General features: G+C 36.1%; 1 protein-coding gene across 6 annotated transcripts in view; it reads right to left on the bottom strand.

The window, feature by feature from the left end:
* Positions 1 to 4,525: 4,525 nt before the first annotated feature.
* Positions 4,526 to 16,803, bottom strand: part of MFSD8 (major facilitator superfamily domain containing 8) — a gene marked incomplete at both ends in the record, with an annotated part of 41,394 nt that continues 29,116 nt past the window's right edge. For all 6 annotated transcript variants that reach the window (XM_079717833.1, XM_079717836.1, XM_079717838.1 and 3 more), the window contains 4 exons: positions 4,526 to 4,732; positions 6,482 to 6,726; positions 6,814 to 6,917; positions 10,062 to 10,196. In XM_079717833.1, the coding sequence (XP_079573959.1) occupies positions 4,526 to 4,732; positions 6,482 to 6,726; positions 6,814 to 6,917; positions 10,062 to 10,196 (691 nt within the window). The remainder of the gene's footprint in view (positions 4,733 to 6,481; positions 6,727 to 6,813; positions 6,918 to 10,061; positions 10,197 to 16,803) is intronic.

The raw sequence follows: 16,803 nt of genomic DNA, 5'->3' as shown, positions 1-16,803 counted from the left end.
ACCTCATCTAATCACCAGTTAATCCTGCCAACTCTACCTCTAAAATATATTTTACATGCTTTAAATTCCCAATTCCACTGTCAGTTCCCTAATTCAAGTCACCAGCATCACTCATCTGAACTACTGCAATAGCCTCCTGCTTGTCTCTAAGCATCTACTCTTGCCTCCTATATGAATCAGGGTTTTTACTCGCAAACATCAAAATCTAACCTAGTTAGCTTACACAGAGAATATATTTATTAAGGGATATCAGCTCACAGACCCTCGAGGAGGGAAAGATACTCAGGCTTTGCAGCTAATAACAATGGCTGAATCACAATGTAGGAGCTTCCCCAGAAGAAGACATCCTAACAACCCTGCTCAGCACAGATCCCACAGCCATGCTGGTGAAGCTAGGGGACTAGGTTCTGGGAGCTCTGACTGCTTTCTCCAGAATTTAGCCACTGACCTTGCTCCCTCACTAAAGTCAGTTTTGCTTATGTTGCTCACTTCCTCTTTTTGCTCAGTTCCTTATGAAGTTTCACATTGGAGGAGTGTACTGGCAGAGCCAGAAACACAAGCTCAGGGCTTGGCTGCAAAGGTAGAGAGAACGAATACATTTTGGCTTCTATCTAAAAGGAGAGGCTCAATGTGAGAAATTCTCCAAATGTAGAAGGGTCTGCAGGAAATGAAGAGTGGTCACATACATGATAAATGTCTTCCACATCCATTCCAATTCATACTTCACACTGCAGCCAGCTCATTCTAAAATACATAGCTGATTATGTTATTAACTTATGTTAAATTAATTGTGGAAATTTAAAAACACACAGAAGTACAGATATACCAGGATAAGGAACCTCCATGTGTCTCCCACCCAACTTCAACAAATATTTTGCCAGTCTTGTTTCATCTCTCTTACTGATATCCTTCCCCCACTGGAGTATTTTGAGGCAAATCCCAGAAATCATATAATTTCTATCATAAATTCTTTAGTACCTTTAACAGATAAGGAGCTTTTAAAAGCATAACCAATAACACACATCTCAGAATTAACAGTAATTCCTTAATATCATTTAATGGTGAGTCCAGTTTCAAATTTCTCCAGTTACCTCAAAAATACCCTTTTACATTTGACTTAAAACAAGATCCAAAATAAGATCTATATAATGCATTTGATTTATATATCTGAAGTTTCTTTTCATCTATGACTGCTGATCTCTCAACTTTTATTTTTTCCATGCCATTTTTTTTTTTTAATTTTAAGCAACTGGACCATTTGTCTATAGTATATATCATCTTCTGGGCTTAGATGATTACTTCCTAGAGGTGGCTTTTAGTTGTATCTTTCGTATTTCCTGTAAACTGGTAGTTTATATCTACAGGCTTGATTAGATTCTGACTCACTGTTTTTTGGCAGGAACACTTTCATAGGTGGTGCTGAGTACTTGCTGCATCAAATCAGGAGGCACGTAACGCTTACCCACTTTTAATGATGTTAAGAGTGTTCAGTGCGTTCAGGTGTTGTCGGCTTCATCCATCCTTTGGAAAGTTCCTCAATAATCTTCCACCTCAGTAGTTTTATCATTCACTGATGAATGGTGCCCATATCTATAATATTATTTCACTAAAGGATGCTAGATGGGGGGTTTTCTAATTCTATTATTTCCTTGTATTTATTAGCTTAGATTATTCTATAGGAAATAACTTTCCCTCATCAATATTTTATTACCCTGAAGTTTAGATACAGGAAAGGCAGAAGAGAAGCTTAAGTCTTTATTTCCTGGTTTTTAGAGTAAAGAGTTAAAGCCCTAGCAACCTCCAAAGGTGACCAGTGTGTTTCTTACTTTTAATATCATTATGAACTCATAGATTTTCACACATTCGATGTGTTTAAATTGGCTGTAGATATTATTCTTCTCAATGCTTTAATTGTCCCATTTTTGGCTAGTATAAGTCCCTTTATTTGATTCCTGGGTCCTTTTGGCAAGACAAGCCACAAAATGGAGAATGCCTAAAAATAAAGTCAAACAGAGGTACACAATGAAATATATCACCTCATGCCTGTTAAAATGGCTATCAAAAAGATAAATATAACAACTGTTTGCAAGTATGTAGAGAAACAGAACCCTCATGCCCTGCTGATAGGAATGTAAATTGGTGTAGCCACCATGGAAAACAGTATGGAGGGTCCTCAAAAAATTAAGAACTACCATGTGATCCAGCAATTCCACTTCTGGGTGTATATCCAAAGAAGATGAAGGCAGGATGTCAAAGAGATATCTGCACTCTCGTGTTCATTGCAGCATTACTCACAATAGCCAAGATACGATGGACAACCTAGGTGTCCATCAACAGATGAATGGATAAGGAAAATGTAAGTAAGTGTGTGTGTATGAATATTATTCGGCCATAAGAAAGGAGACCCTGCCATTTGTGACAAGATGGATGGACCCTGAGGGCATTACGCTAAGTGAAGTAAGTCAGAAAGAGAGGGACAAATACTATATGATATGACTTGTATGTGGAATCTAAAAGAGACAAACTATTAGAGGCAGAGAGTGGAATGACAGTTGCCAGGGGCTAGGCCGTGAAGGAAATGGGGAGATGTTGGTCAAAGAGTACAAACTTCCTTTTATAAGATGAATAAGTTCTAGGGATCTATTGTACAGCATGGTGATTATAGTTAATAACACTGTATTATATATTTAAAAGTTGCTAAGAGAGTAGATCTTAAATGTTCTCACCACAAAAAAAGAAATGGTAATTTTGTGATATGATGGAGGTGTTAGCTAATGCTATGGTGGTAATCATTTTGCAATATGTAAGTATCAAATCAATATGTTGTACACCTTAAACGTATACAATGTCATATGTCAATTATATCTCGATAAAGCTGGAAAAAAACAAATGACAAAGGGAAAAGATAACCATCTACAAACCAAGGAGAGGCCTCAGAAAAAACCAACCCTGCTGACACCTTGATCTCAAGCCTTCTAGCTTCCAGAACTATGAAAAATAAATTTTTCTTATTCAAGCCACCCCCCCCAAAAAAGTACAACAAACAATATAAAGTGCAAATTATAGTGTTTACTCTTAGATTTGAAAATATTTATAACTTAGAGTAGGAAACATTTGGAAAAGTATTTAGAAATATTTTTGCATTTTTGGGTAATACTGATTATCCATATAGATAGTTCTGTACTAGTCCCTTTTAGCAGCATTCAACTTATGTGAGGTAGTAAAGTATACATAGTGTGATTTAGCCAATTTCTAGTAAACTTGGTAAACTGTTAGATTACAGCTATTTTACCTCAGATTTATTAGCCTGCCTATATTGGGGCTGTCGGGCCTATCCAAATTTAAAATTCTGCAGTTCTGAGTAGCTATGCAGACACAGATTGAAAACCGTTGGGTCTTCCCTACCACTACTGAGAGAGAAAAAATAAATAAGGTAATAGTTTTTCTCTAGAATTTAAGGGAATTAGAAAATGCCAATAATTTTAACAGTTTTCTGTTCAGTATATGTATATAATAACACATATCTGGCTTATGTTTCTAAAGTGAATTATTTATTAGGACTTGAAAGAAAAAAGTAGTTATCTGTACTACAGGTAGAAAAATCCATCTTAATCTCTTAATCCTCTTTATTGCTCAAATATGAGCATTATTCATACACATCCATTAACTTAGGGGTTAATTAGTAAGATCCTGAACTAAAATAAGACGGAAAGTGTAGTATTAAAAATCATGACTTGGGCTTCCCTGGTGGCGCAGTGGTTGAGAGTCCGCCTGCCGATGCAGGGGATGCGGGTTCGTGCCCCGGTCTGGGAAGATCCCACATGCCGCGGAGCGGCTGGGTCCGTGCGCCATGGCCGCTGAGCCTGCGCATCCAGGAGCCTGTGCTCCGCAATGGGAGAGGCCACAGCAGTGAGAAGCCCGTGTAACGCAAAAAAAAAAAAAAAAAATCATGACTTATAGAAGCTAAGGGAGGATGGCAGGCATGGTAAGTATAAAATTTAAGTCATGATTTTATTTCATAAGGAAAACTTTATAATAACAGAAAAATGCATTTTTAATAAATAAAAAGGAGATAGCTATGAATAAAAGTACCTCTGTTTGGTAAAAAATTTCTATAATTTCATTCTATTACAGGTAATTCATACAGAACTCTCCTTATGATTTCACTGCATAGATATTCTCTTGTTATTTTAATGACGCCTCTGCAGTTTGACTTAAGAGTATAACTTCACATTTATAGACCACTGTCTATTCACTCATGACTTTATGCCACCCCCCAAAAAATGTCATATGAAGACTATTTCTTTTTTGAGATAAGGAAACTATGATCCAGAATTTATATATTATCTTGCTATTCATAATTACACATAGAATTCCCTATTTTATTCAATATATGTTCTTGTTATTCAACATATGCAATATCTACAACCTGACTTTAGGAAACTGACTCTTAGCAATCGTCTAGCAGAGCCTTAAAAGAGAAAGCTCCACACAGCAAGTACTTTCCACCACAGTCTTAGCTAGGTTATTCTTGAATCCTTCCATGCCTTACAGAAAAAGCAATGAGTCTTCTGTAAACCACACCCAGGAGTGTGATGGTGAGCACCACCATTCCACACACAAGGCTGAAAGCCCATCGTGGACCCCAGGCAGCGTACACTTGGCTGATGAAAACGGGTCCAAGAATCCGTGCTGCACTTCCAGATGCTGTTAACCAGCCCATGTATATACCCTGTTGGGGGAGAAGCAGACTGATACTCAGGTGTAGTTATTTTAAAAGCAAGGATGATGCTAATATTACCAAACTATGACAAACACGAGAATCACTTCCTCCATATGTTATTTTTAAATTAAACATAAAGTACCTCTCTATAAATACAGCAAATAATGAGCAATAAACTTATTTGATATACTGTTTAGGAAAATAAAAGTGTAAAAGAACAAACACTGTCTGCTGAAATGATTCATAAATTTACTTTTTAAGGCTACCATTTATTCTGTACTTGCTATTTTCCAGATACTGTGTCAGGTGCTTTACATATATTGTTTCCAACGTTCACAAATTTCTATGATTGGTATTATCCCCACTTAACAAATGTGGAAGCTAAAGCTCAGAAAATTCAAGTAACTTATCCAAGAGATATGAAGCCCTGTTTGGCTGACTCCACTGTATTAATTTCCACTATACCACAATGTCACTGCTCCAACTACTGTATCCAAAACTATAGCCCATACAATATACCCAAGAATGTGCAATGCAGCATTACTTTTAATATGTTCCAATTGTAAATAACCTGTCAAGCGTGGATTAAGTAAATAAACTATGGTACATTTAATAAATGGAATGCTAAACAGTTGCTTAAAAGAATATGGTCTTATACAGAATAAGATCTTATAACAAGAATAACATCTCTATACACATTGACATGGAAAGAAGGCCATGGTGTGTTAAGGGGAAAAAAAATCCAAGATGTAAAAAAGGTCTATATACATGAGATATAATTCATTTTATCTTTTTTTTAAAAAGACATGAGGGTGGATATGTTTGAAAAGGCATAAAAAATATTGTGAAGTGTACAAATGAAGTAAACAGTGGTTGACTTTAGTGTGATGCAGGTAAGGAGAGCCTTCCTTTTCTGCTATATACATTTCAAATTACTTGAATTTTGTTACAACCATCATGTATTGTTTTTGTAATTAATATGCTTTTATTCTTGATTTTGAAAATGTGAAAATATAACTTTATAGATTAAAAAAACCAGAAATTACCAAAATGTTTTACCTATTATTATAGCTTTAAAACACTGATGTTAATTTTTTTCTCTTTGCTTTATTTCAATAAACACTAATTTCTACCTTGAAAATGTAAAACTATCAATTTAATTTTTATAAAGAGCAAGATACTATTTTCATTTTGTTGCCATTTAAATAATTGCTACTAAAGAGAAAAGTCAGAAGTAAAACCTGGAAATAAGCTAAATATATAATAATAGGAAAATGACTGAATAAGTGATGGTACATACATAAGATGGAATATGTCTCTATTAAAAATAATTCCCTAAAAGAAAATTAAATGTCATGGGAGCATATTTACAGTGTATTGTTATATTTCTTTAAAAAAGCAGATTACAGGGACTTCCCTGGTGGCACAGTGGTTAAGAATCTGCCTGCCAATGCAGGGGACACAGGTTTGAGCCCTGGTCCTGGAAGATCCCACGTGCCGTGGAGCAACTAAGCCCGTGCGCCGCAAGTACTGAGCCTGCGCGCCTAAAGCCCTTGCTCCACAGCAAGAGAAGCCACCAGTGAGAAGCCCACGCACCGCAACGAAGAGTAGCCCCCGCTCGCAGCAACTAGAGAAAGCCCATGCAACAAAGACCCAACACAGCCAAAAACAAAACAAAAAAACACAGAATGGTAGCAAAAAATGTGAGTGCTTACAAGTATACCTCACACAATTGCAGTGTCATGCTAGCTGACTCACCTGAGGTTTTGGCCCCAGAATTTTTGAATATAATGTATATGACATAACATTGCAGGATGGATAGCCTATTCCAATTAGCACAGCTGATGTGAGGAACTGGGCCAGATGGATCATGGGGGTGTAGAGGCACCAGGCTTGTTCAACTGGGCAACCAGTTGGTCCTTCATTGTGATCTCTTGGAATCTTCCAAAGAGTAACAATTATTTCTCCAAATGTGGTATTAGGGATTGAATTATTATGTAAATCTGTAAGAACAAAATCAGTACAGTGTATTACTTGTTAATTTAAATGAATAACAGGGGCTAACATTATAGAATTATGTATAGCTATACCTTCCCACTGTATTTTGGGAAACTGATGTCCCCAAGGTAACAAGATAAAGAAGCCAACCCATACAACAATGAGTCCTCCCAGTAGAATAGCACGCTCGCCAACCCTGTTAAAGGACAGAAACTGTAATTAAAAAATGAAACATTGTATTATAACAGTTTCATTACTTTTAGAATTTTTAAAACTATAAATAAAAGAATATCTTGATACTTTTGTGATATACTAATTAAAACGAATGCAAAATATAATTTCCCACTAAAAGGAACCAGGACTCCTCTGAAAACTGGCTGATATCAGGTCTGGGACAGAAAATATATAAGATGAGCCTGGACATCTTATCATACCAGACAGAACAGAAATTACCAGTGACTACTAGGTCATGATTAGAAGAACTCAGAGGGAATTCCCTGGAGGTCCAGTGGTTAGGGCTGTGAGCTTCTAATGCAGGGGGCACGGGTTCGATCCCTGGTCAGGGAACTGAGATCCTGCAGACCTCACGGCATGGCCCCCCACCAAAAAAATGGACTCAGAGCCAATTTGAGGAAGCTGGCTAAAAATATGACAACGTGAACACCAAAAAGAATAGTAATGACAATGGCTTGAAACACATAAAAATGTTATTTATAAATTCATACTATATTAAAATAAAATACTCTTGGTCATTTTTAGAGGATGTTAGGGAACCCACTCACTATTTTAAAAATCAGTTAATAAAAGGAAAGGATCACCCTGTCTCTCCTACAAAAACTGTACCTCAGGATAACCAAATAGGTAGTGATGGAAAATAAATAAAGGAATGATAGAATTAAAATACCAGCATTTTGCATTGATCTATTAATAAATTAATGGATCTAAGGAATGGTCAATGGCCACTTACATCATAAAAAGAGATAAACTTTACATTTCTCCTGATGTAAGCACATACCACCACCTATAAAACATTCTTGCCAAAAAATTGAACTCAAATCTCATCAAGCTTCTAGATCTAAGTACCAATTTTCAAGAAATATAGTAAACACAGGAAAATATTAAAAAACAAACAAAGACACCACAGGGATTTATTCAGCAAGATCCAAAATGTGGGAAACTATAGGGCAAACATCTTGGTTGCTTCAATTTGTAAGGGAGAAAAAGAGAGAGATGGAAGAGATGTAAAAGAAACTTATAGATTAAAAGAGACTTACGAAACATAAGAGCCTGAGTCAAGTGAGTAAGCTGTGAAATAAAACAATATAAAACAAAACAAATTTTTTTAAAAATTTGAGACAGTGGAGAAAATGTGAATACTCCCTGGATATTTGATGATATTTAGAAATCACTGTTAATTTTTTTAGATGTGATAATGCTGTCATCATTAACTTTTAGAGATGCATACTGAAATATTTATGAAGACATGAAATGATGTCTAACATCAGCTTCAAAATAATCCAGGTGTAGGGGATAGGCAGTGTGGAGTAGGTGGAGGTATAGATGAATCAAGATTGTCCAAGGTTACAATTGTTGAAGCTAGGCAATAGATATTAAACATTCAGTACATGATTCTCTCTATACCTTTGTATATGTTTGAAATTTTCCATAACAAAAAATGAAACATACAGGGACTTCCCTGGTGGCACAGTAGTTGGGAATCCGCCTGCCAATGCAGGGGACACGGGTTCAATCCCTGGTCCGGGAGGATCCCACATGCTGTGGAGCAGCTGAGCCCGCAAGCCACAACTGCTGAGCCTGCGTGCCACAACTACTGAAGCCCACACACCTGGAGCCCTTGCTCCGCAACGGGAGAGGCCACTGCAATGAGAGGCCCGCACACCGCGGCAAGGAGTGGCCCCCACTCGCTGCAACTGGAGAGAGCCTGCGCACAGTGATGAGGACCCAACGCAGCCAAGAATGAATGGATTAATTAATTAATTAATTAATTTTTAAAATGAAATATACAAACAAGATCAAAGATTTCTAAAACAAAACAAACAAACCCAACACCTCCCATTACCCTCAGAATACCTACAAGGCTTCACATCTTTCCAACCTGATCTTCTCCCATTTGCCATTTCTCTCATTCTGCTCTGGCCAAAATGGCCTTCCTGCTTGTTTCTGAAACGTACAAAGCTCAGTCTTCTGGGGCAAGAGAGTTCCAGGCCACTGCATGGCTGTTCGCTGACTTCACTGAGGTCTCTGCTTGGATGTAACTTCCGTTTGAGCTGCCCTCCATGAGCAGTCAGTCAAAACAACACTTCCCCTCTCTCCCAACCCTGCCTTGCCACTTTTTATTCTCTTCCTCTGCTCTATTCTTCATAGTACTTTCCATGACCTGATTTCACATTTGTGTTTATTAGCTTTCCCCCCAGTAGAATACAAGCTCTTTGAAGGACATGAAATTGGATAATCTGTAAGAATGCCTATCAGCAGGACCACTCTACTTCTGTAGCAAGATGTAATGCATGTACTATTATTTAACTTTGAATATGAATCTATGTCTATGTCTATATCTGTATCTTGACCCCTTTACTTGGCTCTATAAGGATAGGAATCTTTGTAGTATTCCCCATAACACCTAACCCTATGCACTGACTCAATATTTGTTAATTGATTTTAGAACTTTATTAAAGTTCTAAAGTATTGTTAAAATATTTTAGGAATAATTAAATCGTTAGAACTGTCTAAATTTATCAACTAATGTTCCACTCCAGACTATATGAATGAACTTAATTTTATACAAGTATTTTCCTTAGTGTGTTCTTTACAGTTATATTTGTACAAAATGCTTCTTTAAAAAAGTGTTCTGTGATCAAAGTTACAAATAACTTTGAGAAATGCTACATACTCTTGTCATGAAGGTGATATAGTATATATACTGAAGATTTAGAAGTTTTAGAGTAAAGAAGTTTGGTGATTTTAACCAGAATTTTCCACACTTAACCATTAATCTTTCACAGCAGAACAATGTTTTATGAAATACGCTTATAGAAATACTTTAAATAAAACATAATATACAATAGATACATTAGAAGACAATTATTCACTTTGTAAAATATCTTGCTTTACCAAAGAATATACTACATGGTACAGAAATATGCTCCCTTAATAAATTTTAAATCTGTTTGCAAACATTCAAGGACTAAAACTCATGCATAATGACAGAAAAGCTTTATATTATTTTACTAATATATTCATTTACGTCGTTAGCTCTGTTTCATGTTTCACTTTAAAAAAAAAAAAAGACTTGAAATAAAACCAAAGACAAATAACCTACTTTTTGGAAAGTAATTTTATCCCCATGAAAATAATAACTGCCTCAACTCCAAGAGCAGCAAGTATTATGCCATCATATAACACAGCTTGTTCTCTGGTCCAGGCATACATATCCATTGTTAATGGAGTAACAATGCTAAGAAAAATCAAAAAGAAATTATTCTTATTTTATTTCAATCATAGGCATTGTTACTTAAAGTTGAAATAGTAAGATTTAATAATGATACCAACACAGTCAAGAATCTGCATCCCTTTTAACAATGACACCAGATCTACATAAACAAAAATTTTAAGACATTTTAAGTACATTTTGTTGTAACATGCACAAGCTACTAAGTTTGGCTGTTTGCATTTTTATTTTTTAATATTTACTGTAATTATATAAGTAACATGTCCAACACTGCAAAAAGTTTGAAAAACAGGAAAAGGAAACAAACCAACCATAATTCCTAACATTCTAATATAATTAAAAGATCATGGTTGTATTTTGATTTAAACTGGTCTCTTTTCAATGAAATAATGTTACTATGATTAAGTTATTAACTTACTATGATTAAGTTATTAGAAACTTCTGGGATTTTTTTTTCTCTTCCTCTGTCTCTTTCATACCTATCTTTGAATGTACATATTTTTCTCCCTACCTCCAACTGCTGCTCTTCCTTTATATGACTATCTGTCTCCTTCCTAGCCAAGCTTCTTTTCCTACTTTCTGTCTCCTTCTGTTAACTGGCTACAAAAAGGAATTTAAAAATATTCAAAATATTCATTCTTTTTAAAAAAAAATCACCATTTAAAATTTTAAAATCAGATGAGCTGCTTTGGAAGATAGTTCACTCGTTTCTCAGTAAGTGAAACATAGAATTATCATATGATCCACTTCCTGGTATATACCCAAAAGAACTGAAAGCAGGGACTCAGATACTTGTACACTGATGTTCATAGTAGCATTACTTACAATAGCCAAAAGATGGAAATAACCCACATTTCCACTGATGGATGAATGGATAAACAAAATTGGTATATAAATAACAGTGGAATATTATTCAGCCATAAAAAGGTATAAAATTCTGACACATGCTACAACATGGATGAACCTTGAAAACATCATGCCAAGTGAAACATACAAGACAAAAAATGACAAAGGATGCATGATTCCACTCATGTGAAGTACCTAAAATAGACAAATCATAAAGAAAGAAAGGCAAATAGAGGAAACCAGGGGCTGGGTGAGGGGGAATGGGACTTAGTGATAAATGGGTGTAGCACTTCTGTTTGGGATGATAAAAAGGTTCTGGAAATGGATGATGGTGATGGTTGCACAATACTGTGAATGTATTTAATGCCACTGAATTGTGCAATTAGAAGTAATTAAAATGGTACACCTGAAACAAATACATTATTATATACAAATCTGGCCTCAATAAAAACAAAAGAAAATATGGCAGAAAAGCTCTAAGAATCATAGCAGACTACAAGTTTAATACATGTCCAATAACATGGTTCAAAAATGGGAAATAAATATACAAGAGAATAAATTATATCCTTTAAATTGAAAAAAGAAGTTAAAATGGTAAGTTTGTGTTATGTATATTTACCATAATACAATAAATACCCCCAAAATCAGATGAGCTAAAAATTCCATGTATCTCAATAATTAAAAAAAAAATCAAGTATATCTGGCATAAAATGTACTGGCATAAAAATGTTACAGTATATCAAAAAGTGAAAAAACCAAGTTGTCAAATGATAATATCACATATTCTTGTTGGTTTAAAGGATGGGGACACACACACACACACACACACACACACACACACACACCCCTTAATACTTACAGTTGTATAGAAAAAAATGTTTCAATACAACATACACTGAAGTATTAGCAGTGGTTACCTCCAGGGAAAGAAGTGGATGTGGAAATACAGTTGTAGTGTTTGGAATATTTACAAGAATATACTATTTTAATAATATAATGGAAAGGTATTTTAAAAATTAAAAAGCCATATGACAAGGGACGTCCCTGGTGGTCCAGTGGGTAGAACTCTGCATACCCATCGCAGGGGCCTGGGTTCAATCCCTGGTTAGGGAACTAGATCCCGCATGTATGCTGCAACTTTTAAGAGTTCGCATGCTGCAACTAAGAGTGCACATGTCACAACTGAGAAGTCCGCGTGCTGCATCTAAAAAGATCCCACGTGCTGCAACTAAGACCCAGCAAAGCCAAAATAAATAAATAAATATATATATTTTAAAATAAATAAATATATTTTTTAAAAAGCCATATGGTAACTAACGGTCAACAAAGCCTACACAAGGCAGAGATTTTGTAATATACTAGCTTTCTTCAGGATCAGGGCTTAAACAGAGCTAAAATTTCTAGACTGAACCCAACATATATAAGTAGGGCACTGCAGGACAGAAGGGAGTGGCAGGATATATTTAAAGTAATGAAAGAGAAGAACTTACAACCAAGATTACTCTACCCAGCAAGGATCTCATTCAGATTCAACAGAGAAATCAAAAGCTTTACAGACAAGCAAAAGCTAAGAGAATTCAGCACCACCAAACCAGCTCTACAACAAATTCTAAAGAAACTTCTCTAGGAGGGAAACACAAGAGAAGAAAAAGACCCACAAAAACAAACCCAAAACAATTAAGAAAATGGTAATAGGAGCACACATATCGATAATTACCTTGAATGTAAATGGATTAAATGCTCCAACCAAAAGACAAAGACTGGCTGAATGGATACAAAAACAAGACCCATATATAAGCTGTCTACAAGAGGCCCACTCCAGGGACTTTCCTGGTGGCACAATGGTTAAGAAGTTGCCTGCCGACGCAGGGGACAGGGGTTCAATCCCTGGTCTGGGAAGATCCCACATGCTGCTAAGCAACTAAGCCCGTGAGCCACAACTACTGAGCCTGCACTCTAGAGCCCTCAAGCCACAACTACTGAGCCCTCATGCCACAATTACTGAGGCCCATGTGCCTAGAGCCTGTGCTCCATAACAGGAGAAGCCACTGCAATGAGAAGCCCACACACCACAACAAAGAATAGCCCCCGCTCGCCACAACTAGAGAAAGCCCATGCAGCAACAAAGACCCAACACAGCCAAAAGTAAATAAATTAATTAAAATAATAAAAAAGAAGAGACCCACTTCAGACCTAGGGACACATACAGACTGAAAGTGAGGAGATAGAAAAAGATGTGCCATGCAAATGGAAATCAAAAGAAAGCTGGAGGGCTTCCCTGGTGGTGCAGTGGTTGAGAGTCTGCCTGCTGATGCAGGGGACATGGGTTCGTGCCCCGGTGTGGGAGGATCCCACATGCCGCGGAGCTGCTAGGCCCATGAGCCTGTGCGTCCAGAGCCTGTGCTCCACAATGGGAGGGGCCACAACAGTGAGAGGCCCGCGTACCGCAAAAAAAAAAGAAAGCTGGAGTAGCAATACTCATATCAGATAAAGTAGACTTTAAAATAAAGACTGTTACAAGAGATAAGGAAGGACACTACATAATGATCAATGGATCAACCCAAGAAGAGGATATAACAATTATAAATATTTATGCACCCAGCATAGAAGCACCTCAATACATAAGGCAAATGCTAACAGCCATAAAAGGGGAAATCGACAGTAACACAGTAATAGTGGGGGACTTTAACACCCCACTTACACCAATGGACAGATCATCCAGATAGAAAATAAATAAGAAAATACAAGCTTTAAATGACACAACAGACCAGATAGATGTAATTGATATTTATAGGACAGTCCACCCAAAAGCGGCAGAATACACTTTCTTCTCAAGCGCACATGGAACATTCTCCAGGATAGATCACATCCTGGATCACAAATCAAACCTCGGAAAATTTAAGAAAACTGAAATCATATCAAGCATCTTCTCCAACCACAACGCTATGTGATTAGAAATCAATTACAGGAAAAAAAACTGTAAAAAACACAAACACATAGAGGCTAAACAATACACTACTGAATAACCAAGAGATCACTGAAGAAATCAAAGAGGAAATTTAAGAAAATACATAGAAACAAATGACAATGAAAACATGACAACCCAAAACTCATGGGATGCAGCAAAAGCAGTTCTAAGAGGGAAGTTTATAGTAATTCAATCTCACCTCAGGAAACAAGAAAAATCTCAAATAAACAATCTAAATTTACACCTAAAGCAACTAGAGAAAGAACAAAAAACACCAAAGTTAGTAGAAAGGAAGAAATCATAAAGATCAGAATAGAAATAAATGAAATAGAAATGAAGAAAACAATAGCAAAGATCAATAAAACTAAAAGTTGGTTCCTTGAGAACAGAAACAAAATTGATAAAACATTAGCCAGACTCATCAAGAAAAAAGGGAGAGTATTCAAATCAGTAACATTAGAAATGAAAAAAGGAGAAATTACAACTGACACCACAGAAATACAATGGCTCAGAAGAGACTACTTCAAGCAACTATATGCCAATAAAATGGACAACCTGGAAGAAATGGACAAATTCATAGAAAGGTACAACATTCCAAGACTGATTCAGGAAGAATTAAAAAATATAAACAGACGAATCACAAGTAATGAAATTCAAACTGTAATTATAAAGCTTGCAGCAAATAAAAGTCCAGGACCAGATGGCTTCACAGGCAAATTCTATCAAACATTTAGAGAAGAGCTAACACCTATCCTTCTCAAACTCTTCCAAAAAATTGTAGAGGAAGGAACACTCCCAAACTCGTTCTACAAGGCCACAATCACCCTGATACCAAAACCAGACAAAGATATCACAAAAAAAGAAAATTACAGACCAGTATCACTGATAAACATAGACGCAAAAATCCTAAACAAAATTCTAGCAAACAGAAACCAACAACACATTAAAAGGATCACACACCATGATCAAGTGGGATTTATCCCAGGGATGCAAGGATTCTTCAATATATGAAATCAATCAATGTGATACACCACATTAACAAATTGAAGAATAAAAACCATATGATCATATCTCAATAGATGCAGAAAAAGCTTCTGACAAAATTCAACACTCATTTATGATAAAAACTCTCCAGAAAGTGGGCATAGAGGGAACCTACCTCAACATAATAAAGGCCATATACAACAAACCCACAGCAAACATCATTCTCAATGGTGAAAAACAAAGCATTTCCTCTAAGATCAGGAACAAGACAAGGATGTCCACTCTCACCACTGTTATTCATCATAGTTTTGGAAGTCCTAGCCATGGCAATCAGAGAAGAAAAAGAAATAAAAGCAATACAAATTGGAAAAGAAGTAAAACTGTCACCGTTTGCAGATGACATGATACTATACATAGGTAATCCTAAAGATTCCACCAGAAAACTACTAGGGCTAATCAATGAATTTGGTAAAGTTGAAGGATAAAAATTAAAGCAGAGAAATCTCTTACATTCCTATACACTAAGAACGAAAAATCAGAAAGAGAGATTAAGGAAACAATCTCATTTACCATTGCAACAAAAAAGAATAAGATACCTAGGAATCAACCTACCTAAGGAGGCAAAAGACCTGTACTCAGAAAACTAAAAATCACTGATGAAAGAAATCAAAGATGACACAAACAGATGGAGAGATATACCATGTTCTTGGATGTGAAAAATCAATACTGTAAAAATGACTATCCTACCCAAAGCAATCTACAGACTCAACGCATTCCCTATCAAATTACCAATGGCATTTTTCACAGAATTAGAACAAAAAATTTTACAATTTGTATGGAAACATAAAAGACCCCGAATACCCAAAGCAATCTTGAGAAAGAAAAATGGAGCTGGAGGAATCAGGCTCCCTGACTTCAGACTATACTACAACGCTATAGTAATCAAGACAGTATGGTACTGGCACAAGAACAGAAATATAGATCAATGCAACAGGAGAGAAAGCCCAGAGATAAACCCACACACCTATGGTCACCTAATCAATGACAAATGAGGCAAGAATATACAAGGGCGAAAAGACAGTCTCTTCAATAACTGGTGCTGGGTGATGGGACCTCTACATGTAAAAGAACAAAATTAGAACATTCTCTGACACTATACACAAAAATAAACTAAAAATGGATTAAATACCTAAATATAAGACCAGACACTACAAAATTCTTAGAGGAAAACATAGAACACTCTCTGACATAAATCACAGCAATGTCTTTTTGGATCCACCTCCTAGAGTAATGAAAATAAAAACAAAAATAAACAAATGAGACCTAATTAAATTTAAAAGGTTTTGCACAGCAAAGGAAACCATAAACAAAATGAAAAGACAACCCACGGAATGGGAGAAAATATTTGCAAATGAAGTGATGACCAACAAGGGATTAATCTCCAAAATATACAAACAGCTCATGCAGTTCAATATCAAAAAAAAAAAAAACCCAATCAAAAAATGGGCAGAAGATCTAAATAGACACTTCTCCAAAGAAGACATACAGATGGCCAAGAGGCACTTGAAAAGACGCTCAACATCACTAATCATTAGAGAAATACATATCAAAACTACAGTGAGGTATCACCTCACACTGGTCAGAATGGCCATCATCAAAAAATCTACAAACAATAAATGCTGGAGAGGGTGTGGAGAAAAGGGAACCCTTTTGCACTGTTGGTGGGAATGTAAATTGATACAGCCACTATGGAGAACAGTATGGACGTTCATTAAAAAACTAAAAATAGAGCTACCATATGACACTGAAGTCCCA

This window comes from Hyperoodon ampullatus (assembly GCF_949752795.1).
Source record: "Hyperoodon ampullatus genome assembly, chromosome: 1".
NCBI classification, from domain to species: domain Eukaryota; kingdom Metazoa; phylum Chordata; class Mammalia; order Artiodactyla; family Ziphiidae; genus Hyperoodon; species Hyperoodon ampullatus.
Note: the sequence above shows the minus strand (reverse complement) of the source record. Positions and strands in the feature narration are given on the sequence as shown.